The sequence below is a fragment of the Lasiodiplodia theobromae genome (genome assembly GCF_012971845.1).
Source record: "Lasiodiplodia theobromae strain AM2As chromosome Unknown scaffold_2, whole genome shotgun sequence".
In the NCBI taxonomy this organism is placed as follows: domain Eukaryota; kingdom Fungi; phylum Ascomycota; class Dothideomycetes; order Botryosphaeriales; family Botryosphaeriaceae; genus Lasiodiplodia; species Lasiodiplodia theobromae.
The window spans coordinates 290024-317874 of NW_023336495.1; the positions used below are offsets into that span (position 1 = coordinate 290024).

Consider the following 27851-nt stretch of genomic DNA (forward strand, 5'->3'; position numbering starts at 1 on the left):
CAGCCTTGGTGACCGAGGGATGGTTGGTTGCCTCGTTATCATGTGGATAAGCCACTTAGGAATTGTTTTACCGAGAGAGCTGTGGAAAATTGCATGTGGTTTGCCGCCTCGAAACTTGAACCTTAGCAGAGTTTAATTTCTCTTAGGCTGTACCATGTGGCCACTACGTAAAATGGCACAAGGCTGCGTGCCTTAACAGCGTCAGGGTTGTAAGTGACCGTTAAGCATAAATACAAGCTATCAGTCTCAACAGCTCTGTAGCCTCTCACTACATCAGACATTCAAACTCAAGAACAATGGAAAAGCAAAGCTCATTTGAACGCTGGGAGAATTACCCTTTAGGACTTGACGGCTATTCCCCTCTCGATGCTAGTTGGAGCTGCCAGCTTCAGCAGCTTGCGAAGCACTCAAAGGAGATTTTCTCGGATTCGAGATCGTTAGAGGTGAGGATTGTTCGCAAATTAGGTATGCTCTCAATATATCAAACGAATATCGCTAAGCGCTCAATAGCCAAGAAGGATAATCGAATGGACCCGGTGCTTGTGCTACATGATGAAGAGCAACTTGATGAATCTTTGAAGGAAACCGGGAAGGATTCTTTTCGAATAGTATCATTCTTCCAAGAATTCTCCCTCACCACACTCAAATGTTCACGTTCAGCAATGATGAACACCCTCTCCGAGTGTGAAGTGAAACCCATGTTCCTGGACGTCGTCCTCAAGTTCGGAGACCAGGAGGCGATCTTTGAAGAATCCTCGGGTTTTAGAGAGACATACCAACAGGCAAACGGATCATTTGGTGAGTAAAGCTTCATTTACTGAGTTTCGTGACTCATGACAGAGATAGATCTCTGCTACCAACTGATGTACGTGGAGCCGAGTGGAAGGCCTGTCGGAAGGGATCCATGGTCAATTCGGCAAACTGGTGTATACCACCGATGGGACGCTGGCATGGACGTCAATCTTTTTATCCTACTCCATCCGAGGCACAGCCCACCGGTTCAAGAAAAGCTGGAAGCCCTGGCTCATAAACCGGATGAAAGAGATGCATTAGTAGAACATCCCATGAACGTCCACATTGTGCTTTTAACTTCCTGTTTGAGCTTTTGGCAAGCCTACATTCAGGACTTGGCCAAAAGACTGAGTGATTATGTGAGTAATTCCTCGTGCAATAAACCAGTGTTCATTATCTACGTGCTGATGTATGCAGAGATCAAATATGCTTGTGCGCAGATCCCACTTCAAGCCGGAGGAACTACAGTCTCTTCGCAACCTTGAAGACAAAGTTGTGTTCCGTGCACTCAGCGGGCTTCGAAGCTCCATAGTCCTGGTAAATACACTGCTGGAGCTTAACCGAGGGATTCCAAGCAACAACCCGGCAGTCCTTGACAGGTCATCACACATTGAGCGGCAATTGGTGTTGATACTACACCGTCTTGAAGCCCACGTGAATGCGGCGGGCATTTTATCCCAAAAGATCCAAGCAGCACTTGGCCTGGTAAGTCATCGTCAAGAGACAAAAAAAGACCTTAAGCTGACCGTGGGTTTCCCAATCAAGCTTGCAAATCTCCTCGATATGCAGAGCAAAGAGTCGTCGGACCAGATCAACAAACACATGCTCCAATTAACCCGCGAAAGTGTCGACGATAATGCCACTGTCAAAGTCATAACTGTCTGCACGCTCATCTATCTTCCAGCATCGTTCACGGCGGTAAGATATCATCAGAGCATTTTCACGCCCTATTAAGGCTGACGCAATTCTTGCAGACACTGCTTGGAATGAACCTTTTCGAGTTCGAGTCTAATGACGGTTCGTTGAAGGTCAGCCCTTTTTTCTGGATATATTTTGCTGCTACCATTCCATTGACGCTGCTCACGGTTGGTGCATGGTATCTTTGCAAGGTACGATATGGAAAAAGACGTCAATTGGCGCGGGAAATGGAGCATTCCTGTTGAAAAATGGGTCTTCTTTTAGCGAGGATGTCGAGTCTTAACATCGGTACTTAACAGTGTTTACAATCCAGCTGCAGTAAAAGAGCTATAGCTAAACTGTAGCTCTTCTGTAGAGCGGATTCCCTCCCTCACGGCTTGATAAGCTCGCATGGTTGTGAATTGTGATTCCCGGAGCAGTTTTTTCTGGCCATGTCGCAGCCTCTTGTGTTTGTGAGGCACTGTCATTTGCTCTGTCCACCAGCTCCTGGAGACTGTCTTCATCAGAGGGGTACCAGACGTCCCTCGAGGTCGTGAACGTAAACCGACCGGGTCCTCTACCCGGCAGATCAGAGACGTATCCCCACCTCACCGGCAGGAACCCAACATCCGTATCATCTGGATGCGCGTGACAGGCAGCACCGATTGCGGCGCTACAGGTCGAAACTAGAGGCATCGGATAAGGCGGAGATGCAGACCCATCCGTTGGCCGTTTTACCGTATACGTCTTGAAAGCACCGAGGAGCACGAGCGCGAGCACCATGGTACCGCCCAACATCATGGAAAGAAGGATTCCGAGGCTAGAATAGCCGACTATGGACCCGCCAAGAGCGTCGTTTATGTGAAAGTCGGGGGAAGCGTAGCCGACTGTCTGGATGACGAAGACACTTTGGGAGATCAGCCAGTGGAGAAGCCCGGAACATATTATCAAGGGGAGGGAGAAGCTGTATGGGAGAGATAGGAAGTAGCTGCCGCGCTGCATGCCCAGCGGAGCGGAGACGCGGAGGGATTTGCGTTCAGAAATGAAGTCGTTCCATTCGGCGGCGACGAGCAGTACTGTGATCAGGTTGTTGTACAGTAGATAGAGGGCGCTGAAGACGATCTGGAACATGTTTGCGAAGAGAGTCGCGGCGAAGAAGCCGGCAGTGTCGCTGATCCCGCCCATTTTCCTCATCCAGTCGAGAGCAGCGGTAGCCCAGAGGTTCTCGCCTCCAAGGCCGTACTTCCAAAGGGATGAGATGTCGGAAGCAATTCCCCAGTTCTTTTGGCCGGTTATGGCGGTGCCGAAGAGCACGGCGACTATCACAAGCATGGCCGTGCATCTACGAAGTTAGTTTCGTTGTAGGTCGAGCGACGGAAGTGGCTTACAGAGAAACCGTAACGATCCAGCGCCTGATAGTGGCCGCATAAAACCATCTTTTTATTTCCGGTTGCTTCGGCGTATACTCCTGCGGCTCGGGCCATCGCTTTTCGAAGTCCCTTCTCGTGGCGAACTGAAGATCGGTCGTGGCTTCCTCTGGACATTGGAGAAAGCTGTCGATTGCATCTCCAATGGTAACGAGAGGAACCTTCTTTAGAGGCACCCTTCCTCTACGAAGCCCTTTCTTTGCTCTTCCTTGGCGATGGAGGTATGATGTGTAGAAAATGCATAGGCATTTGAAGAAGTTCAAGACACAAACCAGGGTGAGGATGAGGGGACTCACTCGCAGCGCGCATTTGTCATCCATAGAGTGCAGGTCCCCTGCAGGAATGCAGTAATCGATTTCCGCTGTGAAAGCTTCTGTCGAGCCATCTCCTTGCCATTTTTGCTCGAAAAATGCCCAATGATCAGCTTGTGGAAGCAAAAGATCCTTTGTGCAGAATTTTGACGGTTCGTTAGGTTGGGTCAGTGTTGTACACATCCATGCGCTGGTAAATACCCAAGCAGTGCCGCTTGGGGACGTGAGATATGTAAGTAGGGAAGAGCTGTTGTCCGGAGGAAATGAGAGGTGGTCTTGCATGGTGACATTGGAGGCCACAAGAAGGAGGTCCGTCAAGCCTGCAGTGCGATCGATATAACGATTGATACACTCGGTATTATTCAACCGTCCAAGATTGGTGGCGTCATTGCGTAGGCTTTGGAGTTGCGGAAGGGCATGGTCCCAGGGGCGTTCATCGGACAGGAAGTCTGCGGTAACGACTCCGACGGTGTACATGCTTGTTAGAATGGCAACAAATACAGCAGAATTCCATCTGTCAAGTAAGTTTTTGAATTTGGACAAGGAATTGCGACTTACATTAAGTGTAAGAGCCCAGAACTGATCATGAGGCAAAGCCATGTAGCCCGTTTGGTAGGTCGAAGCTTCCACAGGTTGCGAAAGCTTTGGATGCCAATGTCAAACCACTGCTTCTTGTTATGGGCATTATCAACTTCTTGCCTTGTGGGTGCTGCCAGGAGTTGAGCGCAGTAGTTACTCGAGCCGAGAAGCAGAGTAGAAAGCACGTTTATAGCAATATGCAACACCAAGTTGTTGTTTTTCATGCGCTTGCAGTTTCCGCTTATCATGTCGCCGCTGATTCTATGAATCCCATGCTTCTTGATGGCGGATATTGTTATTGAAAGATTGACCAGGAAGACAATGCTGGACATGGCTTGATGGACTATCAGCATGATGTCCCTATTGGAAAGCCTTCGGAGCCATCCTTGCGCTTGAAGGTTCTGGGGGTCAACAGCTGGAAACCAAGCTTTTAACAGTTCGATCGTCCCGAACCGACTACCATGTATTAGTGTATGCCGAAAGCCGAGACAAGAAGAAAACACATACGGAACGCAGTCCTTATTTGAACCATGGTATGCGATAAGTGCTGTCGTATCGGTTGGTTCAGGATTTCGCTCCATCTTGCCGACCTGTTCAAGCCTAACGTGTGAGTTAGGCTCTATTGAAAAGCTAGATTGTTGTGAGTCTCCGCTGCTCATCATTTCAGATTCTGTTTACCTGGACTTTCTGGCGTTACACACAATGTATATATGTTGATTACGTGTGGCTTATGAGGCTGAAAACGACTCATTCATGCCAGCAACGCTGATTTTAGTATCTTAGGCAAGGCTGGCGCTTATGTACAGCACATTCCTATTCTATTCAATTTGACCCTGCGTTGGATTTGCATCGCCTAAGTTGTGGCCAATGAACTGTGGGTGATCTTCACGCCAGAATCCTCCGTGAGGCTTTCACAGCCACATTCTCGCTAAACCTGGCTGTACCAACACACCAGACGATTGAGCAGAGCTTCTATTGGGTGCTTTCATTTTAATGAGAAATTCAGGAAAGCAGAAATACGACTGATAGGTTCGCCCTGAGGGCTTGCTGTCTCACAGCCTTATCCATACACAAAGGGAAGAAAGAAAAAGGTATCGCCGAGAGGGTACATATTGGGAATGGTCAGCTGGAGCCTCCGTTCTTTGCTCTTCCAGGCGACGTCTGGTGACACGCTATGCGACCAACCGGTGGCTAGGACTGGGCCATTGCCGCACCATTCTTTCGAGCCGCCCCTCTGGATTTCACGGATTTGGAGAGCTCAGAGCCTTTTCCAGGTGAGCGTTTTTCCACCCGACCCCTCAGAGGGTAGTCGGGTTAAGCTTGCATCTACTAAGAAGACTGAGAATAAGATCTAGATCTTATTCTCAGTCTTCTTAATCGTAGTTACTACTACTACATCCTCCTCATCCACAGGCATTACCACGCCATCCAGCACAGCGGTAAGCGTCGGGTCCCTCCTCACCACCCGCAGCCCCCTCCCCTTCTCATCGCCAAACAGCCCGACCAACTCCTCCAACGACTTCCCCTTGGTCTCCGGAAAGAACAACCAGATAAACGCCATCCCAGCCACCAGCATGCCGAGATAAAACACAAAATACCAATACCCAATCGCCTCCAACGCAATCGGATTGACGTAGTTATTCACCGTCAGCGCCGCCTGGCTCGCCGCAATCTGCAGTGCCAGCCCCTTCGTGCGCACGCCGTACGGCAAAATCTCCGTCACATACGCATACAGCAGCGGATTACACGCCAAATTAAACGCCGCATTATACAAAAACAAAAAAACGACAACCGCGCGCGCCGCCCCCTGCGACCCCTTAGCCGCATACCGCGCCGACGCCACCGTCAGCGGCACATTCGCCGCCATCATGCCCGCAAACGACAGCAGCCACAGCGGCCGCCGGCCCAGCCGCTCCGCCAGCACGACGGCGCCGACCGCGCTGCACACCAGGTTCCACACCTGCATGCCGCCGTTGATGCCCGTCTGCGCGGCCGTCGACGCGATGCCGATGGAGCTCAGTATCGGGCTGAAGTAGTACGATATGACGCCCTGCCCGTTCCACAGCGTGAGGACGGCGACGGCGAGGCAGAGGGCGAAGCGGGCGCGGTGCGCGCGCGAGCGGAGCGCTACGCGCCACGTCAACGTTTTACTCGCGGCGCGCTCGGCGGCCAGGGCGGCGGTGATTTGCGCGAGCTCGTGGGCGACGAGGGCGTCGGCGCGGTCGCCGTTGGCGTGGTAGGTGGCTAGGATGTGCAGGGCGTCGTGGGGGCGGTTGCGCGAGATGAGGTAGCGCGGGGATTCGGGCATGCCGGAGAAGGTGGAGAGGAGGACGAGGAGGGCGGGCACGCCTTGGACGATGGAGGGGATGCGCCAGGACCAGGTGCTGGTGAGGTGGCCGGTGCCGAAGGTGAGCCAGGCGGCGATGATGGAGCCGACGTACCAGAGGACGTTGAACTGTGGGTGGGGTGTGATGGGTTAGAGGCTGGGGAAAGAGGTGGGAGGGTTGGGTTGGAGGAGCTTGCCATGGATGCTATTTGACCTCTCATTCGGGGATGGGCGAGCTCGTTGAGGAGACTGGGGCCGGCCGAGGTGGTAAAGCTGATTCCGAAGCCGATGATGAGTCGGCCGCCGATGAACATTCCTTTTCCTTGGGCTGCGCTCTGGAGTGCTGCGCCGGCGACGCAGAGGAGAGAGCCGAGAGCGATGGCTGGCCTTCTGCCGTATCTGTCTGCCATGGGAGATGCGAAGAAAGCGCCAACGAATCCACCGACAAAGACGATGGCTGTGATGAGACCAATGTCGCTTGATGTGGGATTGCCCATGGCTGAGGACGTCAGCAAAGATTGGGGGAAATAGTTGAAGTGCCTCACCTTCCACCCATGGTTTCATTGCTTGGAAGCTTCCCGTGACACTTTCATCGTAGCCAACCGTCATCTGCGACACCAGAATGCACGTCTGCCAAAATACCAAGCGGCGCAGTCCAGCATCCTTCCACCATTTGGCATTCGTGTTGTTCGGGATCTGGGCTAATTGTCCTGGCAAAAGGCTGTCAGGAAGGACTGTCATGGTGCCCAGACCTGGAGTGTGAGCGGTGGTACGACCTCAACGTGATTGGAATCATGCAGCATATAAGTGGCAGACAGTCCCCAAATGCTTTTCCCGTTGGCTCGTTGCCGACGATAAGGTTTGTCAAGATTCAAAACTCGGCCGTGACTCGACCGAGCCGGTTTCCCCACGTTTCCCCAAATGGAAAGGTGGGGTCGGCCGCACCCCCAGCATCCATCACAATCAATGCACTTGCGGGGAGCATGTCCAATAAACCTTGACGACTCTCGCGGTTCCACCCGAGTCGGCCGGCCGCCGGCGTCGGCCGTGCCTGAATACGGATTTGCGAACTCTGCATTTAAAGCTCCCGCCGATAAGGCCTTGTGCGGAGCTTCAACAATCCCGTTACCTGCTGAATCATGCCGCACTATATTGACACCACTGCCAAGACTGGTGATTGGCGCGACGCCCTCTACGAAGATGGCTTCGTCGTTGTCAAGGGCGTCCTCTCCCAGGAGAAGGCCAGCTCGTACGTCGATAGGATGTTCCAATGGCTCGAAAGCTTCCCTTTCGGTTTCAAGAGAGACGACCCGTCCACGTGGAATGCCAACCACCTCCCCGCCCACATGAAGTAAGCGGCACTCTGGCTTTTGATCCGATGACGAAGCTCATACGATCCAGGGGCGGTATGTTCCATGGCTACGCCGTGCAGCATGAGAAAGTCATGTGGGACGCCAGATGGTGAGGTTTAGTCTCCAACCATGCTTCTGTAGGCTAACTAAAAGCAGTGAGCCCAACATCATCGAAGCCTTCTCGAAGCTATGGGGCACCGACAAGCTCCTCGTGTCGTTCGACGGCATGAATCTGACCATCCCAGCAACCGACAGGCCGGCATTGGAGCCATGGCCGCACGTCGACCAAAGCCCGCTGCGGAAGGGCATGCAGTGCGTCCAGGGAATCCTGAACTTTGCGCCAAACGGACCGAAAGACGGCGGATTGATCGTCGTCAAAGGGTCCAGCAAGCTTGAAGAGCTCTTTTTCGAAGCTCACAACGACGTCCAAGGTCGCGAGACGTGGGGTCCCGCCGATTGGTTTGGCTTTCAGCAGGACGAGGTCGACTGGTTCCTTGACCGTGGCTGCGAAGTGCTGAAGGTCTGCGCTGATCCTGGCGATCTTATTCTCTGGGACTCGAGGACGGTCCATTGGAATGTCATGCCCGAGTCGGACGTCACTCGTGCTGCTATGTGTGAGTTGACAGATACCGCGCGAGAATTCCAATGCTGACAGCATAGACATCTGCTACACGCCTGCATCCTTTGCTTCCGCTGAAGACTTGGAGCTCAAGTCAGCTCTATTCAAGCAGAGATGTGGAACGGTAACCATTCAGCCCCGATTCCCTTGAAAGTTTGGCCACTGACCGAAAGTAGACACATTGGCCGCATGCCAATATCTTTCCCAATAAAGAGAAGCAGCTCCGACTTGGCAAACCTGATACATTTTCGAGAGAGAGGCCGTACCAAGAGCCGGAGGAGAACGAGTTGACGCTGAAGTTAGCGGGAGTGCTCCAATACGAAGATTGAGGTGTCTTGTACGCAGGAGGCTTCGGCCATGATTATGTACAAATCGCTCTGCGTAGCTTTAGGTATTACTCAGTTCATCTAATATCTTTAGTGCTTGCGTTGCAACCATGTTCTGCGACTCCACGCGTCTCAAGAAATCTTTCCCGTGAGATATGTACGAGGTATAATCTGGCGAGTCATGTCCGCCTCCTTTCACTTCGAGCGCAAGCGTCACCGATGCGGAAAAAACGTGCATAGTGAGAGCCCTGTTTGATGTCAGTGATTTCATACTGGACAGTGGTCGGCCTCTTACCATGGTCTCATCCGGGAAAAGTCAGGCGGTTCAGTACCAGCCAATGCAGATCTTATGATGGCGACTGCCGATTGAAGGCAGATAGACCTCGCTCTAGAATGATTGGTCGAACCTTCAAGCCAGTGTGACTGCAGAATGCGGTTGATGGCAATGCGGTGGTACAAGAGAACCATGGTGAGGCTCCTCTTCTGCCAGGGGATCCACGGGTAGGCAGAGTCTCGCTCCAATGTTGCTGGCGTTTCAGACTCATCGTTCTGAAGGTGCTGGGGCAGTTCGCCGATGAGTGTGGCCAGCTGGTCGTCGGCAAAGAAGATGAACTGCGCAATCTCGGCAGCGCCCCATCTTCGCAGCCGCATCTTCGACTGAAGTTGGTAGAAGATGATTGCAATTTTGCTCATGGCTATGTGATACTGAATCGGACGTGGACCCTTCCTGATTGAGCGCAGACCGCCCAAGTTTGTCGCTTGTAGTTGCTCGTCGTCTATATCTGCGGGGAGCTCGCAGTCAAAATCAACGTCGCTGATGCAAGGCATCCGAGGAGGACATGGCAGCCACTCGCAGAGGACAAGCGTCCACCAGAGTCGTCTCCGAGACTCGCGCTGCACCATGGATTCGTTGCGGTTTTCTTGGTCTGAGCCGAGATTCAGCTCTTTGGCAACACGGATGGCACACGCCCATAAGTTCGAATGGCGATGCGTGTCTCCAATGTTGGTTGCAACGATGCCGAGGATGGCGATGGCCCGGGGGACAGCTATCGTTGATCTCTGCATGAAGTCTGCCTTGTCTAAGAAATATAGAGCCGAGTCGTACCAGTTTCGCAGGAGAGACTCTTGTTCGGTGCATGGAGGGCCGCTGCTGACGAACTCGGTTTCATCCATAAATAGTAGAGTGGAAGAAAGAACACTGAAGTATATTGCCAGCCAGAGAGGATCTTCAGCGCTTAAAGACGAAGAAACGGTAAAGCGTTGCCAAAACTGTGCGTGTTCGCGCTGGAATTCGGGGAAGAAGAAGGCAAAGTGGATCCAAGACGTCCATACCCTGCCATGTTGGATAAGAGTGTGACTGCATTCCATTGAAGGTATCCGGACGTGAGAGTCCAGAAAGACGCTCCTGGGCTGTCTCGACTGACCAACTGTGAGGAAAAGACGTCGTTCGTACTGTTCCGTTATATCCACAACGGCATTATGAGGCGCATTTGAGTCTGTTGATACCTCTCTACCGGCGAGCAGGGCCGAAAGCCGGGCATTTTCTTGCAGAAGAGTTTCGTAGCTAGGGTTTGAGCTTGGGGAGTTGGCAGTGCGGAGCTGACCGCGAACGCGGACCGTCTCGCGTCGGCATTCCGAGGCTGTCCCGCGGCTGATACATGCTCGACACGGTATCTGTCTACTGCATTTAACCTTTCTGGCATAACAAGCGGTGCAGGAAAGAGGCGCACGTTGGGTAGAGCGGATAGAAGAGGGCATTGGGAATGGACGGGTTAGAGGATATGTAGCAACGTGGGGTAACTTTAATACTTAGGCAGCGGGGGTTCGCCCTGGCCTATCGCATAATTAGCGACTCTAGTACCCTTACTAAAACGTATCGCGTAATACCGAAGAACACGTATATATTCTCTACTACTATAATATCTATCTAAAATAAAGTAAACTTAATTATATATCATATATAACTATCTTACGTCTTATTCAATTTAGTAATACACCGTCCACGGCCCAGGTGCTGTGGAAGACATTGCTGCCGTTGCAACGTCGAAGCCCAGTGTTTCTGTCAAACATTCTGACGAAAATTTCCATCAGATAGTAGAGATAGACTAACTTTATTTGTCGTGTATCGGAAAGTCGCGTCCAATGCCACAGAACTCTAAGATACAAAATGGAATGACGAGGCATATACTAATAATGAAAATGGTGACCTTGAAAATTCATTCGTATCCTTCAGGGAGAATGAAGGTTCCTGTAGCGTTTTTGTAGGCGGTCAACTGCCCTTGTTCTCCCATCAAATCAAACTCTGGATCAGCCACCCCTTCCAGATCACCTCCGTCATCCGATTCATACACCTCCTCGGACAGGTAAAGCGGCTGAAAGCTCGACATTTGTTCCAGACCACATGTCGTAGTCAAGACCTTGAACGCTGCATGCCATCCCATAGTTTGCACCGTATTCTCCAAAGCGGATATGGTGAAGCTAGTAAGCTCAGGCTCGATAGCCTGAAACAGCGACAAGCCATCAATGACACAGAAGAGAATGCTCTGCTCTGGAATTTTGTTCACCAGTGCCTTGAAGAGCTCACAGAGGTGATGAACATCTCCAGCTTCAAGGCGTTCTCTGAAGGCGGGTTCGTTGACCGAGTTGAAATCAAAACTTCCGAATAGGTCTGAGCGGAGAAGTTGAATAGTCAGACTTTTCATGAGTCCGATCGGCCCAAAAAATCCGTCATCGCGAGAGGTGTGGAAGCCACAGTAGAAGCTGATCACGCGCTTATCGGTAAGAGGAGCCACACACTCTGTGAGTGCCCTGGAAATGATGCTCATGGGTGTGAAAGACTCAGTGGCATAGTCTTCCCATGGGGAAACTATGGGCAAAAAGGCGGACTCGCGAGAGGACAGGAAGTCTTTGAAGCGATCAGACCGCAGAAGTGCATGGACCCTGCTGTGAAAGGGCTTCTCAAGGATCACTACCATTTTCTTGGCACTGTTATCTTCTTGCTCTGGTGGCATCAAATCAGCCCCCAAGGCTTTAAGGAGACGACCGCGGACCCAGCTCCCTGTGGTTGACGTCTTTTTTTGCGCTTGCTGGCCCTCCGAGCTCTGATCTTTGGACAAATTAGACACTTGCAACCATTTCCATTTGTCTTAGATCACTCACATATGATTACCTTAACGTGCTGTGTGATGAAGTCTTTCAGGCTGTCAAAAAGTACAACACCTCGGGCGTCAACAGCATTGATGATCTTCCCTTCAGAGTCCTGTATGCCCCTGACAACTGTCTTCAGGCTATCTTCGTTTTGGCGGAACATTCCAACAATCATTCTGCGAGTCCGTTGAAGCCCTGAGTCTACACTTCTCATTCCTTCTTTCACCCCGACTAATGTTTCCTTGTGCAGGTGTTCGGCGACATCATCGAGACATTGGATCTGACGATAGAATTCTTCTTCGTTCTCATCCAAGCCTGCGTAGGATGATGAACGTTTCCGGTGTTTGAGGAGTGAATCCTTGATTTTCTTGTCTTTAGGACGTCAGAGAGAAAGATTCATGCGGGCAAAGGTTCTCCTACTTACGAGTTGGTATATCGACTAATGTGCTGATCATTGACTGAATCATAGCGAGGAAGCTGATGTAGGTTTCGGTTGCACAAAATCTCATTTCAGGGCTTTCAGAGTACAAAGTCATATGTCGTTCGACCTTGATCTGGAACTCCTGCACGCGGTTGAATGTCTCAGCAATTCTTTCGCAAATATCAGCCCTATCACCGACCGCCTTCGTACTGTTAGCTGTATAGCGTGCGTAATCACAGGTTGCACCACTTACACCAAGAACTAGCTTAAATGCGCCGCACGCAATTGAGCCATAAGAGTCAGTTGGAAGAAGCTCTACCCAAGGCATTATTGATGATGACCAATTTCCAGTGACGCGGAATAGACGCCGAACAATGCCGGATTTTCTTTTGACGCAATTGTCATAACGCTCTTGCGCCTGCTTTGTCATTGCTATGACTTCATCCCAGCTGTGGGCATTTTCGACGTTGAAAGTGCCAGAATATTCTTTTCCCCATCTACTTCTCAGATATTCATCTCTGACGGCCAAGTAGTCTGACGTCTGGTCGCTGAGCAATGAAAAGTCAGCGTTTTTTCTCTTGTGGGGAATTACAGATGAGACCTACCTCGCCCTCTTCTTGACCGTCATGACAGCTCTTTGATCTTGATATGTTGCGCTATTGTCCAGCGCAACAAGGTTCTTCCGCACAACAGTGTCCATATACCTCTCAATGTCAAGCTCACCCTCCTCCGGTGGAATAGACTGCTTGTACATGGTGCCGCTTTGGAAAAGAGTTTCCAGATTGATAGCTGATTTGTTGTTATCAGGTGCGCGCAGGCTGGAGCGTACCACCAGACGATTGTCAAGCGAGGCTGATGCAAATGTGGAGGTTTGGGTAGGCTCCAAGCCTTTCAGATAAGTTTGTCACAAGAAGAGATGTGCGGAAGAAGGTATGTTTTTGGACGGCAATAATATCTCTGGTATTCCGTCAAGAAAAGCCCGGCTCGAAACCAGCTGCTATCAAAACTGACTGGCTTGAAATATGCAAGGCTATGTTCCAGGTATCTCAGACGTGGTGGCAAAAGCGAGATGAGTAATTCTTACTAATGGATGATAAAGAGCCCGGCATTCTGCACGTCTGTCCGAAAGCAATGGGGACGCGCAATGTTTTCAGTGTTGAGGTGGGGTATATCACTTAGCGTATCTCAGCCTTGCGCCTTTATTTTGCACGTATCATAGACGTGGCGGCGATAGCAAGATGAGTAATTATTAGCTAATGCATGATAAAGAACGCCACTCTGCACGTCTTTCCGAAAGCAATGGGATGCGCACCGCTTTCCAGTGTTATGGCGGGGTATATCACTTGGCATATTTTAGCCTTGCGCTTTAATGTAGTCATACGCACTGCCAGAATTGTGCCGAAAGCAACAGAAAATAATCAGTTTTACATGGATGGCTTAGGTAGACGATGTTTGCGAAGGGCTGCATTGCATCCTGCATACAAATGGGATACATCATGACAGACTATTGGTGGGCTCGTCTAACAGGTGGCGATTTTCTGTTCTCTCTACTCGGAGTTAAGTGGTTGCTCACATGCGTCTTAGCCAACTCCACATAGAGACGTGGGGGCGAGCCTTTCTCCTTATATATTAAACAATCAATAGAACAAAGCAGAAACCAATATCTTAATCTTCCATTCTTCATGGAAATGATTCTTGTCGACTGAATTTACGAAATGTCGACTGTTCACAGCCCTGCTGCTTTGGCAGGGAGAACCACTTCTCTCAAACATCCCGATGACATTTCAAAACCGGTTACGAACACCAACGCGGTAGATAATTACACCGTATCGAGTTTGTCTGGATCCAATCCAACAGACCATGCGCGAAACCCGTCAGACAATTCAGATTCGGTGACTGTAGCGGGAGTAGAGGGTCACGAGGACGCGCGGGAGACGCCCAATGAAGAACCACAGTCCTCAGAACACGCCGCGAAAGAGCAAGAGACCGCACCTACAGATGACAACGACGATCATGCCAGCATCATTGACCGCCCTCCAGAAAAGATATCGATGGTGCAATACAGAGGCTTCGCGAGCCGGCTAACGCGGTTCCAGAGGCAACAAGAGATCCAATTCCTCGAAAGCCAGATCGAGTCGCTCCAGCTACAGAAAGATGCACTGGGACAGCTCTCCAATGAAGATGGCTCGGATTACATGTCTGTACCAGGGGATGCCGAGCACGCTGAGCGTCCACGTGCGATCCCCAGGATCGAGCCAGTCGATTGGCACCGGTTCAAGAATAGGCTGTGGTGCGATTGTGGAATCTACAGCCAATGGGCCGCGGAGGAGAAAGTCCACAGGAGGCCGCACGCCATCGAAGTCCTCATCGGAAAAGCAAGGTACTACTGGGAGAGGGCAGGCGATGGATGGATGAGGGATCCGGTGGGAGCCGATGAGCCGAACGCCAGGGACGATCACGAACAAGAGCCAGATGTTCCGGCCGGGAAACTTCCCCAGCTGCCAGAGCGTATCAGGATCAATTCTCGACCCGTACTGGCTTTCTTGGCAGAATTGACGGACTCGGAGGATAGCATCAGTTCCAAAGTCATGCTCCGACCTTACAAGATCCTCATTCGCCACCAAAAGGCTATTCGCCAACATTATCAGGAGTTGAGACAGGAGTGGGAGCCACGCGCACAAGAAAACGAAGATCAACTCCCTGCCGGCGTTGACAACAATCCGGCGCAAGTACCAGCGGCTGGACAGCAGGAAGCTGTCTCACAAGCCAATGGGAAGGTTCCAGAGAATCAACCCACTTCAGCGTCTCCCTATGACCAGGAAGTACCCTCTCCCGACAAGGAGGATACAGCAAGTGGGGATGCATCTCCAGAGAAGGACGCGACAAGTGAGAAGTCCGCAGATGAAAATGAAGATAAACAACAAGTCCCGACCACGAACAACTTGGAAGCATACAGGGATTTCAAATGCCTTGTTACCTTCATTGATGAGTACATCCTTCCGGTTATTGATGCCTATCGCCATGAATCATCCACCACTGTTCGATTTGAAGATCTGTGGCACCTCTTCAAACCAGGAGATCATGTTATTGTCAAGGACACACAAGGGTCTGCGCATGGATACCATGGTGCAACCAAGATTTCCCGACGCGCAGAAAAGAACCGGGTCTACAGAGTGTTTCAGGTAGCAGGCGGCCGGCCATATCTCAGCGCGTCGCTGTATTATCTCGACAACGCTTTCTCATCGTCGAAAGTCTTGTCATCCTTCACGATTGGAGCCTACCGAATAGCATTCGACGGCACAACTTTCGGTCCTGTTCACAAGCAATTCCACATCTCACCTTTCAAGGGCGAGAAAGAGATCACAAGCCTTGGTGTATATCCTCTACGATTCGACCCAGGCCGCGAGAGCATCGAGTCGGAGCTATTGAGCACCGGCAAAAGATTCTTGGAGCTCACAACCCCAACCCACCTCATGTACCGAGGCATGACTGCAAATGTGAAACATGACGGCGACCTATGTCCTGAAGCAGCGAGCATCCCCGAAGAGGTCAACGGCCAAGTCGTGGTAGATTTCAAAGAGGCCCGACAAGAGGATATGGATTGGATTACTCTTCATTCATTGCCGCAACTCATTGAGGTGGATAATCGCGAACAAGTTGAGTCGTACAAGAACCATGTCTGGGAGAACGAAGACGAAAAGGAGTCAGTATGTGTGCATGACGATATATTGTTCGAGGACCACGTCATCGACAAGGCTTATTCCACCGATCACGCTTCAAAGAATATGTTTCTTTCAAGCTACCAAGAGTCACCAGATAACCCGCCAACTGATGGCAGCAGCTTTGACGATGGAGACCTGCTTTTGCTGCCTAAAACAGTCTGTGGATTCATTTTGCAGCGCCGAACCTTTGCTCTCTTACAAATCGATGCTCTGGAACCTGTTGGGGCTCAGACGCAAGGCTGGGAGGATCTGAAGCTTCCTCCGGGTCATAAGGAGATGATCCTTGCACAAGCACTATCTCATTTCAGAGATAAAGGAGAGCGGGGCCGCCGACGAAAAGAAGGATACGACCTTGTGCGTGGAAAGGGCCAGGGACTTATCATGCTCCTGCATGGTTTCCCCGGCGTTGGCAAGACTTCAACAGCGGAGTGCATTGCAGCAAAGATTCAGAGACCGCTGTATCCCATTACCTGCGGAGACCTGGGCACTGATGTAGAGACGGTCGACCGGCGCCTTGGACAGATCTTTTCCAAAGCTCAGAAATGGGATTCTGTTCTTCTCCTCGACGAAGCAGATGTGTTCTTGGGGGAAAGGACCAAGGATGACATAGCTCGTAACGCACTGGTATCAGGTGAGTCATGGCTATTACGCTTTATTTACGTTCGGCTAATGAATTTAGTCTTCCTCAGAACTCTGGAATACTACGACGGGTTGCTTTTCTTAACTACCAATCGAGTGGGTACCCTCGACGAGGCCTTCAGATCGAGAATCCACGCAACTCTCTATTATCCACCCCTGAACATCGAGCAAACATTGGCCATCTGGGACGTAAATATGAGGCGTATCAAGGAATTCAAGCAGGACGGGATTGATCTTGACCCTCAGGAAATCAAAAGTTTCGCATGGGATCTCTGGCAGTGGATCGAAGAAAACAACCGGACACAGTGGAATGGCCGCCAGATTCGAAACGCGTTCCAGACCGCTTTGGCTCTAGCAGAGCACGAACGCTCTGTTGAAACGGGAGTAGCAGAACAGCCAGGTCCGCAATCTCGGATTTTCTTGAGCAGCACTCACTTCAAGAAGGTGGCCCGCACAATTGTGTACTTCGACGAGTACCTTGGGACAGCCCACCACGGCTTGAGCCAGTCTGAAAGGGCATATGCAAAGGGCCAGCGAGCTGATCAATACGGCCGACCGCAACCTCAACCAACTTCGCAGCCTTTTATGGATGATCGGAAGTTATGGGCATCTTCCGGGCCTGGCTCGAATCGCCTCTTTGACTCAGAATACCCTTCGAACACATCAACGCCACAGAAGCCTAGGGCAGGTTTCTCGCAGTTTCCTTCTGGTGGAGCAGATCCTGGATATCCCCCAGGAAATTTTAGTAGAAATGCGCGGGACTACCGCGTCGGTGGCGCCCAGGAAGGTTACGGCGGGCAGGATCGGACAACGTCATTCCAAAGGGAGGCTGCGCCATTCGGCTTCTCCGGCACTTCTCAGGACGGCTACAATGATATGGGATCCAGGATGACTTTTGGAAGCGATGCTTCACAGATTCCCAAAAAGCCGGGCCCTCCTCCATTTTAGACACTGACAGGTTGGAAAGGGCTTTCAGATAGCGTAGTTGTTGTTTCTCTTTCTGTATTGACTTTCCTTTTCACATATTGCAGGATCTCAGTTCTCGGTGGACAAATGCCGACGCATCAAGGTGCCATGAACCATAGTGTTTCCTCTTTCATTCGATCATTCTATCGAAATTCTCGATTCACTGCCAACTATGTAGCAGAATCATCAATTAGACACTCTCCCCCCTCCGCTTCTAACAACTACTCGATGTATCCCCTTCAAGTAAACCCCCTCACTCCCGAGCCTTCGCAGTTGCCCCCGGCAAAGGCACATGCCCACCAAACCGGACCCACTCGTCATCAGCCCTGCGCGCCTGGAACCTCCCCGCCAGCACCGTGACCTGAACATCCGGCAACGCCGCCTTCGGAATCTGGGCGCCCGAATCGAGCATCGCGACCCAGCGCAGATTTTCCTGCAGGTACTCATCAACCCTCTTCGTATACGCATCCGCGTTCTCGCCGGGCGTGGGCGGAACGCGGTGCCTGACGGCGCGCAGGATGGGAACTTGTGCGCGGGAGAGAATCTTCTTGTCGGACTGCTTCTCGCATTGCGGACAGCGGGTGGAGCCGTCGGCGTCCTTGATGGGGGTGGAGAAGGTGTGGATGGCGCCCACGCAGTGGTCGCCGAGGAAGACGCGGATCGCGTAGCGGAGGCCGTTGAGGGCGTAGCTGTGGAGGGGTGTCAGTGTTGTTGAGAGAGAGTAAAATGGGTGATGTGGGGGGCGCACCGGTTGTAAACGACGTTTACAATGAAATCCACTTTTGCAGCTGCTGGATGCTCGCCGCCGCGTGGGGCAGAGACGGCAGGCAGATGAGCGCCGTACAAACCGTTGATGTGCTTAGCGAGCTGTGATTCATTCGGAAGCGCATCATGGAGCCTGTCGCTGGGAAGAGTCGCGTCTGGGGCCTGGCCGACCACATCGTCGTATGTATAGTTCAAATTCTTCAAGGAGCGGACCATGTTGGAGTTGTAGAAATCAACGGGCTGCTCTGGAGTGCGAAAAGGCTTTAAGGGCGCCATGGCGGCGTCGTCGTCGTCGTCGCTTGGTTCGTTGTTGAACCACTTGTCCTGATTTTCTGGTATGATCTGCCAAAGGTACATAATACGATCGACGTTGCAGTGATGCAGTATGAAGACAGGGTCGAAGGCAGCTACCGGTACAGAGGACATGTGGCCGCCCCCGCCAGCTTGGGTGCCATCCGAGCCACCGGTCCAGTCCTGGTCATCTATTAGCATTTGAATCGAAGGAAGAAAGGTAGTCTTACGTGGATGTTGTTGTGGATGGCCTCCAGGGACATGTATTCCTTAGGGTCGTCTGGCTTGCCTACATACTTGGTGGAGATGAACTGTTCCCAGGAGGCGTTGTAGTTGGGATTGAGCAGACGCTGAACGGCATCCTGGATTGTATCGTGCATCTGCTCTTTAGGCGTACTCGTAGACCACCAATGGTCTTTGAGGGTGGTGTTGACTTGGTCAACATTGGTCATGCCATCGATCCACGCGCTTTTCTCGGTGTACCAACTTATAGCATGTCGCGATGTGCCGATGCACAAATCAAACTATTCGTCATTTTTAGCAGTATCCGGTGAGGAAGAGCGAAAGAAGCACACACTGGAAGCCCATCGCTGGCGTCAATGCGGTAGTCACCGTACGATTTGTGGCCCATGGGCTGACCACCAGGCATCTGAAATCTGTACATGGGATTGGGGACATCTTTCTTGTCAGGAGTCCCAGTTCCGCCATTCCAGCTGGTAACAATGGAGATGTTCTCATTGCATACCAACTCGGGAAGTCGTTCGGTGGCCGCCCAGTCCCAGTACGGCAGACGCCAGCGATTAGCTGCCGCCTGCCACGCAGATCTGTCTTGGTTGTTTTCGATCTTCATGGCCTTTACTTCATCCTTCATTAGGTCGCTGATTCTCCGCTGCGTCCACTGTTAGCACTCCTTCCCATCCTACTTGCAGCTGGTGCATACCTCAAACAATATCATGTACACTCGATGCCACGTCCCGAACCTGTATTTGTTGTGCATGCAGTAGAAGCCGCCTTGGCCAGCCTTGATCTTCTCATCCATCTGCGGATCGTTTCGGGGGATTGGTGGCAAATTCATATTCCATGAGACATTCTTGGGGAGACCGTGGATTCCGGCGAGGCGGAAGTAGGAAAGCTGGTCATGAATCCCCAGCTTCTGGAGTTTCGTCATGGCTCTGATGAACAGCGAGAGCTCCAGCGCAGCAGCGCCACCGTTTTGCGCTTCCTGTAACCAACTGTCGACATTTCGGCGCGGTGGGATGCCCGGACCTTCAAGTTGAACGGGGACTACGGGTTCGTAGCCATTTGGATTGGCGTTTCCATTGCTACTGCCGTTAGCGTGGCTATTAGCAAACCCATTGCGGCCGACAGAGCTGGGTTGGGAACTCATGGTGATGGATGAGATTCTGGTGGCTCCTTTCTTGAGTAGGGACAATGGCTGTGCCTTTCTTGAGTGTAAGCAGTGAAAGTGTGATGCCTAAGAGCAGGCGATGAAGTCTTGTATTTATGTAGGTTCCCGCTACTCTACTTCATGGCAGCTTGCAGCTTGCTAACTAAAAACGTTGGAAGTTATCCCCAGCAAAATCACAAGGACCATCTCGACAGGTCATGGAAAGGCATGTCAAGGTTGCTACGAAACAAGCTCTGAAAATGTAGTTACTTCGGAAACCCACCGTGCCATTGTTGTCTGAGCGTAGCCCCGCTGCGGGGCAAGCCGGTCCGCCGCGCCCTGGCGCAGTAGGGCTATGCTGTAGCTGGCTAATACCCTCTCGCTGGATGCGTAGTGCTCGCTATGGATTTGCATGTAATCGTTTCCCTAGCGATATGTACGGTCCGGCACGTTTTTGGTTGTAGGAATGTGACCAGCCCCGTGGGAGGATGCTGGGTGGTGGCATGAGCCAAGAACACTCCAAGAATGCATGCAGGTGCCCCTCCTGAACGGCCTTGTTGCTGGATCGGATGCACGTGGCAGCTCTTCGCACGAACCCCAACCATCGCAGTGGGCAACATGTGCATATCGAGCCCAATGTCCTGTAATCCTTGCCTACAGCAAGGGCTGGCACGTAAGGTATGGCAAGGACGGTTCAACCTTCCCCATGGAGCGAATGAGCCGGGTCCATACTCTAAAAAGTGCCCCTTGGCTATGGTATTGGATCCTACGCTCTCGAGCTTTAGGTCCAAACAGCCTGCCGGTGGAAAATTGAACAGACAAAGTCCAGTTGAACCATTGCTGCGGTGCTCATGTGCAACGGTTTTCATTTTTGTCTATCCTACTTTTCTATCCTGATTTAAATTTTCATGCTCTATCCTGATACATTTTGCGGGGCACAACGCGCGGTTTCGCCGTATTTGCAGAAACCAGCATATCCCTTATCCCGTCTTCTCATCCGCTCCGCTTTCCGCATCCGCACCATCCTTCTGCTGCTGATCGCCCTTCACACTCTTCCACTCGGTCCCCAACCCACTAAGAATAGTCAGACAGGACAAGATGACACAAACCAAGAAACATTGCCTGAGCGCAATATTGTAAGCCTGCAGCACCGCCGTGGCCGCCTCTGCCCCGTACTTCTCCGTGACCAGCGCCTTCAGGCCGGACGCGCCATTGTTGACCACGACCGTAGCATCGACGCCGGGGGCCCTGCTCTTCAGCTCCTCCAATAACTTCGTCGCGAAGAGGTTCTGGCCGACGGAGAGGAATATGGCGCCGCTGAGGCTCTGCGCAAGGAGCAGGACGGATGTGCCGAGAGCTATGTCAGTGCCCTTGAGCACCGTTTGCACGGCCGTCAGAGGCATCTGCATGCCCATTCCGGAGCCGAAGCCGAACATGACGAGAGAAGCGGCCCTGGTGCGTGAAATGCTTGGATCAGTTTTTGTTTCTTTTGTGGGCGGAGGGAAACGGCAGGATGTTGGCTTACCAGTACACGGTCGATGTCCCGAGGTCGTAGGCGTACATCATGCCCACAGAAGCGGAGACAAGGGCTGTACTCAACAACATCTGCGGGACGTAGTACCCGATCTTGGTCACCTTTATATTGCGGAAAGTCAGTCACCAACCGGTGGAGATATTTCGTAGCTGAGAGAAGGTGGGACATACCAAGATGCCCGAAAGCAATGAAGCGACGGATATGGAGGCTGAGGAAGCCAGGAAATCAATTCCTGACTGCTGTGCGGATACATCTTTGACAGCCTGGAACCAGATCGAGACGTAGTAGACGACGAGAAAGATGACTCCATTCAGCCCGAGCATGAAGAAGGTCGCGCAACCGACTGATCGCTGGCGAATGAGGCGGAGCGGCAACGTGGCCGCGTCGCCACGAGAGTGTTGAACCCAGACCCACGCCAGAAACATGACGGCGAACAGGCAGAAACAAAGGATGATGCGCCAGTTGCTCCACGCGTACGTAGTCCCGCCCCACTGCAAAGCCAGTAGCAGACAGATCATGTAGGGCATCAGCAGAGCGGTTCCCAAAGGATCCATCTTCCCCAGTATCTGGACCAACTTGGTAGACTCCGCGGCTTTGGGCTTATCGGGGCTTTGGACGACGAAGAACACTACCACAGCCGTGACCGCGCCGAGCGGCAGGTTGATCCAGAAGCACCACCGCCATCCGATAGAATCTGTGAAGGCGCCGCCGAGCGCGGGCGCAATGATCTCGGCGATGCCAGCGATGCCGCCAATGATACCCGTATACACCGGGCGCTTCTGCAGCGGGAAGCTCTGCGCGATGATGATGAATGTGCCGGCGAGGACGCCTGCACAGCCGACGCCTGTGACTGCTCGGCCGATGATGAGGGCGACCGAGTTCGGGGCCGCTGCGCAGACGATCGAGCCCACTTCGAAAATGCCGAGCGCGGCGAGGTACACCCAGAGAGTCTTAAACTCAGCGAAGAGCTTGCCGAATATGAGCTGGAAGCAGCATGTTGTCAAGGCGAATGACGAGCCGTACCAGGCTACGTCTTCGAGGGAATTGAACTCGTTCGTGATCTTGGGAACGGCGGTTGCGAGGATGGTCCGATCCTGAAGGAATTGTGACATGCAATGTTAGTGGCAGATTTCAAATGGTCTTGTATGGGGTGAGGTAACGGAGAGGTACTTACGAGTCCCAGACAGAAGACGGCAAGAATTAAGCCAACAATGAGGCATACTAGTCGGAATCCCTGGACGTATTGTGTGGCATCTTCTGACTCGGTTCCGCTGTCGCTTTCCGTACTCGCTGGTTGCTGGGCCGTGTGAGCTTCTTTTTGCGTGCTGTCAGCATCATGGCCTTTTTCCGAAGCTGGTGCAGGCAATTGCTGAGTTGATGCCATATTGTGTGGATAGTCCGAGTTGGCGTCGGTAGGCTGATGTCTAAATTTGGTCGTCACTCGACAGCTGTTATAATATTAACAGTCGGAAAAGGACATCAAATTGCTGTCCGGGAAAGTGGATCTGCAACGGTGGTGCCTTTTAGGATTGGACGTCGGCGTTTTGATTGGCTGAAATTGAAACTTTGTCACTAGACCCACTTTCCCGGGAGGCTTTTTGACTCCCGCTCCGCCACCTATGCCCCTCCTGCCACCTCTCTTAGCTTTTGCCGTCACTGCACTCACCGCGCCGCCCCACTGACAGCCCCTGAAGACGCCAGGCATTGACATGCGATTCGGTTCCGGCCACTAAATAACAGTAGCTTCCGCGAGCCCAGTCAGTCCGCAATGCCGGAGCTTTCCCGCACTGAGAAGCCTAGGGCTTGCGAGCCCTGTTCTCGTGCCAAGGCAAAATGTGTTTGGCCCGACACAAACGATGGATCCGTGGCGCAGATCTGCCGGAGGTTTGTTATGTGCCGACTTTTGTGAAATGCTGCTCACGCAATTCTAGATGTTCAAACAACAACCTCACATGCACAAGGTTACAGCCCGGCCCGAAAAACAAGCGCGGAAAGGCGACGTGAGTGATACGCCACTGTTGTTTCGCAATTTGAACGAGGGCTGACAGGATTGTAGCCATGCAAAAGTCATTGAACGAAAGCTGGATGACATCATGTCTCTCTTGAGAGACCGTGAGCAGTCGGGTTCGACCAATCGAGCAGCCGAACACTATCCGTTTTCCTCGAGCAGTTTCACACCAGCAACCACAACATCACCGCATGGATTTGACCATTCGGGTCCACTAACAGCGATGACCACGCCCATAGGACAGCCGCATAATGAACTGATTACAGTTATTCCAGGCTTCGAAATTCTTCGTGACGAAGCTGACTTGGTACTTCGGAATTACACGACCAACATGCTTCCACAATTTCCATTTGTCGCTTTACCTGCTTCAAATGCATACAGCCTCTACAAAGATAAGCCACTGCTTTTGAAAACGATTCTGTGGATTTGCAGGCCGCCAGACGCCGACACAAGCGCTGCATTTGAGCGCTGGTTTCGACAGCAAATTGCGAATCGAATTGTTGTATTAGGAGAGAAGAGCTTGGAGATTTTGCAAGCGATTCTTGTCTTTTTGGCTTGGTACGAACTCTCTTACGATACTCGCTATTTTCCTTTGCTCACAGGACTTATCAATGCCCAGGAGTGACATTCATTTCTACGCCAACACCAGCGATACGAGCCTTCTTCAATTGGCAATAGGAATGGCAGGAGACTTGGGGTTGATCAGGTGTCCCGAAAGTCCGGGCCCTGCCTACAGATCTATTGTCGAGGATGCCGCCAACCTGAGGAACGATGTTCAAGCTCGTAATCGACACACAAATGCCGATCGTAGAGCCGTGCTCGGCGTATTCTACATTACATCCATGTGAGTATTCAAACGAGCACCCGCTGTTAAAATACTTATCTTTGTTACCGTAGAATCTCTACCCTACTTGCCAAACCGTGTCGACTAGAGCATACACCTTACCTTAATGTCTGCTGCAGACACTTGCTGCAGGATCAAGAAATTCCCACCGACTCGTTGCTAGTGCAGCTCATACGAATACGGCAAATCGCAATCAAGGTGCATGATGCGTTTTGGCAACGGAGCGATCTTGCCAACGACAGGCCATTTCGGGCCGTTCATTCTATGGCCATTGCTACTATTGAAAAGGAGTTGAATGCATTTATGGATAATCTACCAGAGCCTCTGAAGTCAAACCGTAAGTCAGACCCAATTCAGCCAAATCGATTAACTACTGATACTGCTAGATCTCGTTCGCAACCACTGTGCTGCTATTCGTATCCGTCTGTTCGAACCTGCGATTCATGGTAATGCGAGTGACGATCTTGGACCACCATATTTGAGATCCCGTATTCTATGGGACTGTCTAAAGAGCACCCAGACGCTCCTCGACGCCTTCGTTCTCATGCCAGTGGAGACGTATCCGTCCCTCACATTCGCTTCAATGCTTCATCTTGCTTTGGCCATCATCAAAGCTGGCAGACTACTTTGCATGGATGACCAGGACTGGGACAAGGAAACAGCAAGCAGGAGCTTCAATCTTCCGGATATGCTGCAACGGTTGAGCGAACTTTTCGACGAAGCCAGTCACCTCGGCAGTCCGAGGGGCACGATCCTTCTTGACGGCCGTCCCTTCTTTTCGGGATATGCGGAGAGATTCCGGTTGATGAAGAGCATGCATTTAGCCAAAGTACACGCTTCCGGTACAGCGGATTTGACCTCGTTAATAGATCCGGGCTTCGTTCAGGGCGGTGATCTGGATTTTGACTTTTGGCAGCAACTATCGGATCTTACCTATAGTAATGGCTAGAGCAATTCTGGAAAGAATCAACCCACTCACAGCTCAGCGAGAAAGCAAAATAACTATAGCTTTTCCCACACACATTTCCTGTAGAACTGGATAAACGAGGGACACTATCATCCATCTATACCTGCTACAATTCGAGGAAACCCTTCTGCTATGATCTTCTTGGAATATTCAGCGATACCTACTTTCAGTGTCTCGGATGTGAGGCATCCTATCTTCTCGAGGCATTATTTCTGTAAGTAGCTGTTTAGTTGCATTCAGTGTATCCTCTTGTGACGCTATTCCCCGTTGCCTTTTAAAGAGCAAGTTGATTAGCGCTCAGTCTCCAGCAACAGCGAGGCTTCTCCATATCTTGTGTTGATACATGCATGAGATGAGCTAAGCGGCCATGACATATACGGCACCTACAGCACCCCCAGCACAGGATGAGGGCCAAAGTATCAAGCCACCCAACAGGCTATCTCAAGACCGTAAGCCAACTGCCGCAGTCTTACATTTATTCCCGGTGCTGTCCGAATCCTTCACATATTGCGCAACGTTTATCTCGGAATTCGGGCTCGGAGCTGGATCCGTTGCATCGACGACCCCGCTATTTAATGCGAGCTGACGAACAAAGTTCTGTCAAATGCTACAATCGATCAGTCCATCTCAAATTCAGCTGTCATTATTCCCTGCGCCGTGTGGCGTCCTCGCTACGAACGCCTGTCCACACCGCGGTCGCGATAACAGCCTCTGTACGACACCAGACACAGCTGTCGCCAGAGCAGCCCCATACGTCATCTTACGCTCCGGTCGCAATGTCAGCCTCACAGGCATCGAACATGTCCATACAACAAGCTCTACAAAACCCTCTCACCACCTTCTCTCAACTCCTTCCTTCTCGCACACGTTATCGAAGCATGGCGACAGATAACAGAGATTCGCCTTGGTCGTTCGATGTTTCCTCCTTCATGATCCTCCTGGGCGAGGCTGAGGAAGTCAACTTTCGACACATGCGCCGCTCGATTATCGAATGCATTTGCGCCGCTCCAGTTGCGGGTCTGCAGTCGTACTTGAAATCGCCAGAGTCGATATTCGACGTCACGGGGATGACTTATTTCTCACCATATGGCTGCAAATCAGCACCGCTCAGGAATATGCAATTAAACCACTGTCTGCAGTCACAACGTCTACTTCAGGATGGCCAATACTCGGTCTACAACATACAAAGAAGCACGCCAAAATGGTATTCTCACGGGAACATCGATATACGTTCGATTTGCCTGGCAACGTGTAGCTGGATTGTCTTCGGCGCTATCATAGTCTTCCTCTGCCTCGTGGACACCGGAAGCTGGATCGGGCTCGCCAGCTGCACCTTCTTCTCTGGATATTCCATCTTCCTCAAACTGGCGGAGAAATTCTATGCTGAACCCGTCCGGATATCCCCAACAAATCCAGACGCTCACGATGCAATTTACATCCTCGGACGTAGAAATTCGGCCTTTGTCCTGAAGGGAAGCCGTGGTGACATTGCCGCGATGACCGGACAAGGCCTACAGCTCAAAAAAGGCGCCTTTCCGCAGTTTTTGGCATACTTTTCGCGCGCTGGCGCAATTGCACTCTTGGTATTTGTGTTTGCCGTTGTGCCAAATGGTACGACATGGGATCAAGTGGGATTCATAGCGTTGAACATTTTAGGGCAGGCGAACGTATTGATAGGCCAACGACTCAACGCAAAACGGTTCTTGAGGAAGTTGCAGCTTGAGCAGAAAGAAGAAGTTAAGACGCGCACCCACGTATATGGCAATCTACTGAGACGTTTTGGAAATGGCGACTGGGTGGAAAAAGCAGATTTGTTACCGCAGACGGATGTGTGGGCACAATGGAGACAGAGAGTCACTGCTGAGCGGAATGTTGATGCAAAACAGCTGTATGAGCTATGTTCGAACCCAGGACGAAAAGCTTGAAGAGGCTAAGAGAGAAGATTCACTGAAGAATGAAAGTTTCCGCTGTGCTCTCAGCGCCGGTGTACCAAAATCCTTTGCGTCGATCCGTGGCCCGCAATATTGTTCGGCCCTTATCCGACCCAGGAACCTCTACCTTCCATGAAACTGGACGGCGGAGATATTCGACCGTAGATATGTCCTCTACATCCAGGTTGGATGAAGGCGTCAGAATGTAGGACGCGTCTCCCTGAAATAGCGCCGTTGCTGATGCGCCGCCACGGGCAAGTTGGTATGGGTTTATGTGGCCTGTAGACATGAGATCGTGTACAAGCCAATAGACTCCACGTTTCGGTAGAAAGCTCTTGAATACTTTAGGCACTTTGGGGTCATCGAATATAATATCCGCCGTGTTTTGGTCAAGTACTTCAAAGAGATCAACCGATGAGTACTTTGAAGTCCTTTTGCTGAGTATGCCGGTTGAACGCCATATAAGTTCTGCGATGTTGGAACACTTGTGACGAACAAGCTTTTGGATCACCGCCCACATGATTTCTGCCTCGAGCCATTCATCCTTTGGCTCGGTAGTCCACCGTTCCAGGAACCTCTCTTGAATATCCTGCATTCCTA

General features: G+C 51.5%; 11 protein-coding genes across 11 annotated transcripts; 5 read left to right on the plus strand and 6 right to left on the minus strand.

Annotated features, from left to right (window-relative positions):
• Positions 1-662: 662 nt before the first annotated feature.
• Positions 663-2032, plus strand: LTHEOB_619 (uncharacterized protein; the record flags this gene model as incomplete). Its single annotated transcript, XM_035515418.1, has 7 exons — positions 663-798; positions 847-865; positions 1233-1329; positions 1477-1497; positions 1558-1710; positions 1767-1809; positions 2010-2032. 7 exons carry the CDS (start codon positions 663-665, stop codon positions 2030-2032), a joined length of 492 nt encoding a protein of 163 aa, XP_035369378.1.
• A 180-nt stretch (positions 2033-2212) lies between these two features.
• LTHEOB_620 (uncharacterized protein) lies at positions 2213-3021 on the minus strand (the record flags this gene model as incomplete). The annotated part of the gene is made up of 2 exons (XM_035515430.1): positions 2213-2266; positions 2428-3021. The coding sequence occupies 2 exons, from the start codon at positions 3019-3021 to the stop codon at positions 2213-2215; spliced, it is 648 nt and encodes a 215-aa protein (XP_035369379.1).
• A 2336-nt stretch (positions 3022-5357) lies between these two features.
• On the minus strand, positions 5358-7073 carry LTHEOB_621 (Sugar transporter; the record flags this gene model as incomplete). The annotated part of the gene is made up of 2 exons (XM_035515441.1): positions 5358-6461; positions 6975-7073. The coding sequence occupies 2 exons, from the start codon at positions 7071-7073 to the stop codon at positions 5358-5360; spliced, it is 1203 nt and encodes a 400-aa protein (XP_035369380.1).
• A 398-nt stretch (positions 7074-7471) lies between these two features.
• LTHEOB_622 (Phytanoyl- dioxygenase) lies at positions 7472-8632 on the plus strand (the record flags this gene model as incomplete). Its single annotated transcript, XM_035515452.1, has 5 exons — positions 7472-7683; positions 7734-7793; positions 7841-8298; positions 8345-8427; positions 8480-8632. 5 exons carry the CDS (start codon positions 7472-7474, stop codon positions 8630-8632), a joined length of 966 nt encoding a protein of 321 aa, XP_035369381.1.
• Positions 8633-8920: 288 nt separating this feature from the next.
• On the minus strand, positions 8921-9802 carry LTHEOB_623 (uncharacterized protein; the record flags this gene model as incomplete). Its single annotated transcript, XM_035515463.1, has 1 exon — positions 8921-9802. One exon carries the CDS (start codon positions 9800-9802, stop codon positions 8921-8923), a length of 882 nt encoding a protein of 293 aa, XP_035369382.1.
• Positions 9803-10845: 1043 nt separating this feature from the next.
• LTHEOB_624 (uncharacterized protein) lies at positions 10846-12951 on the minus strand (the record flags this gene model as incomplete). The annotated part of the gene is made up of 5 exons (XM_035515474.1): positions 10846-11735; positions 11789-12148; positions 12201-12399; positions 12721-12745; positions 12803-12951. The coding sequence occupies 5 exons, from the start codon at positions 12949-12951 to the stop codon at positions 10846-10848; spliced, it is 1623 nt and encodes a 540-aa protein (XP_035369383.1).
• A 1297-nt stretch (positions 12952-14248) lies between these two features.
• Positions 14249-16172, plus strand: LTHEOB_625 (AAA family ATPase; the record flags this gene model as incomplete). The annotated part of the gene is made up of 2 exons (XM_035515485.1): positions 14249-15904; positions 16077-16172. 2 exons carry the CDS (start codon positions 14249-14251, stop codon positions 16170-16172), a joined length of 1752 nt encoding a protein of 583 aa, XP_035369384.1.
• Positions 16173-16300: 128 nt separating this feature from the next.
• LTHEOB_626 (uncharacterized protein) lies at positions 16301-17506 on the plus strand (the record flags this gene model as incomplete). The annotated part of the gene is made up of 3 exons (XM_035515496.1): positions 16301-16550; positions 16599-17246; positions 17295-17506. 3 exons carry the CDS (start codon positions 16301-16303, stop codon positions 17504-17506), a joined length of 1110 nt encoding a protein of 369 aa, XP_035369385.1.
• A 271-nt stretch (positions 17507-17777) lies between these two features.
• LTHEOB_627 (Monophenol monooxygenase) lies at positions 17778-19967 on the minus strand (the record flags this gene model as incomplete). The annotated part of the gene is made up of 6 exons (XM_035515507.1): positions 17778-18213; positions 18273-18763; positions 18811-19104; positions 19158-19469; positions 19521-19802; positions 19869-19967. 6 exons carry the CDS (start codon positions 19965-19967, stop codon positions 17778-17780), a joined length of 1914 nt encoding a protein of 637 aa, XP_035369386.1.
• Positions 19968-20947: 980 nt separating this feature from the next.
• LTHEOB_628 (MFS toxin efflux pump) lies at positions 20948-22885 on the minus strand (the record flags this gene model as incomplete). Its single annotated transcript, XM_035515518.1, has 4 exons — positions 20948-21419; positions 21493-21602; positions 21672-22595; positions 22676-22885. The coding sequence occupies 4 exons, from the start codon at positions 22883-22885 to the stop codon at positions 20948-20950; spliced, it is 1716 nt and encodes a 571-aa protein (XP_035369387.1).
• A 384-nt stretch (positions 22886-23269) lies between these two features.
• Positions 23270-25302, plus strand: LTHEOB_629 (uncharacterized protein; the record flags this gene model as incomplete). Its single annotated transcript, XM_035515529.1, has 8 exons — positions 23270-23385; positions 23433-23501; positions 23558-23613; positions 23785-23816; positions 24112-24353; positions 24473-24690; positions 24740-25120; positions 25223-25302. 8 exons carry the CDS (start codon positions 23270-23272, stop codon positions 25300-25302), a joined length of 1194 nt encoding a protein of 397 aa, XP_035369388.1.
• Between the last annotated feature and the right edge of the window lie 2549 nt (positions 25303-27851).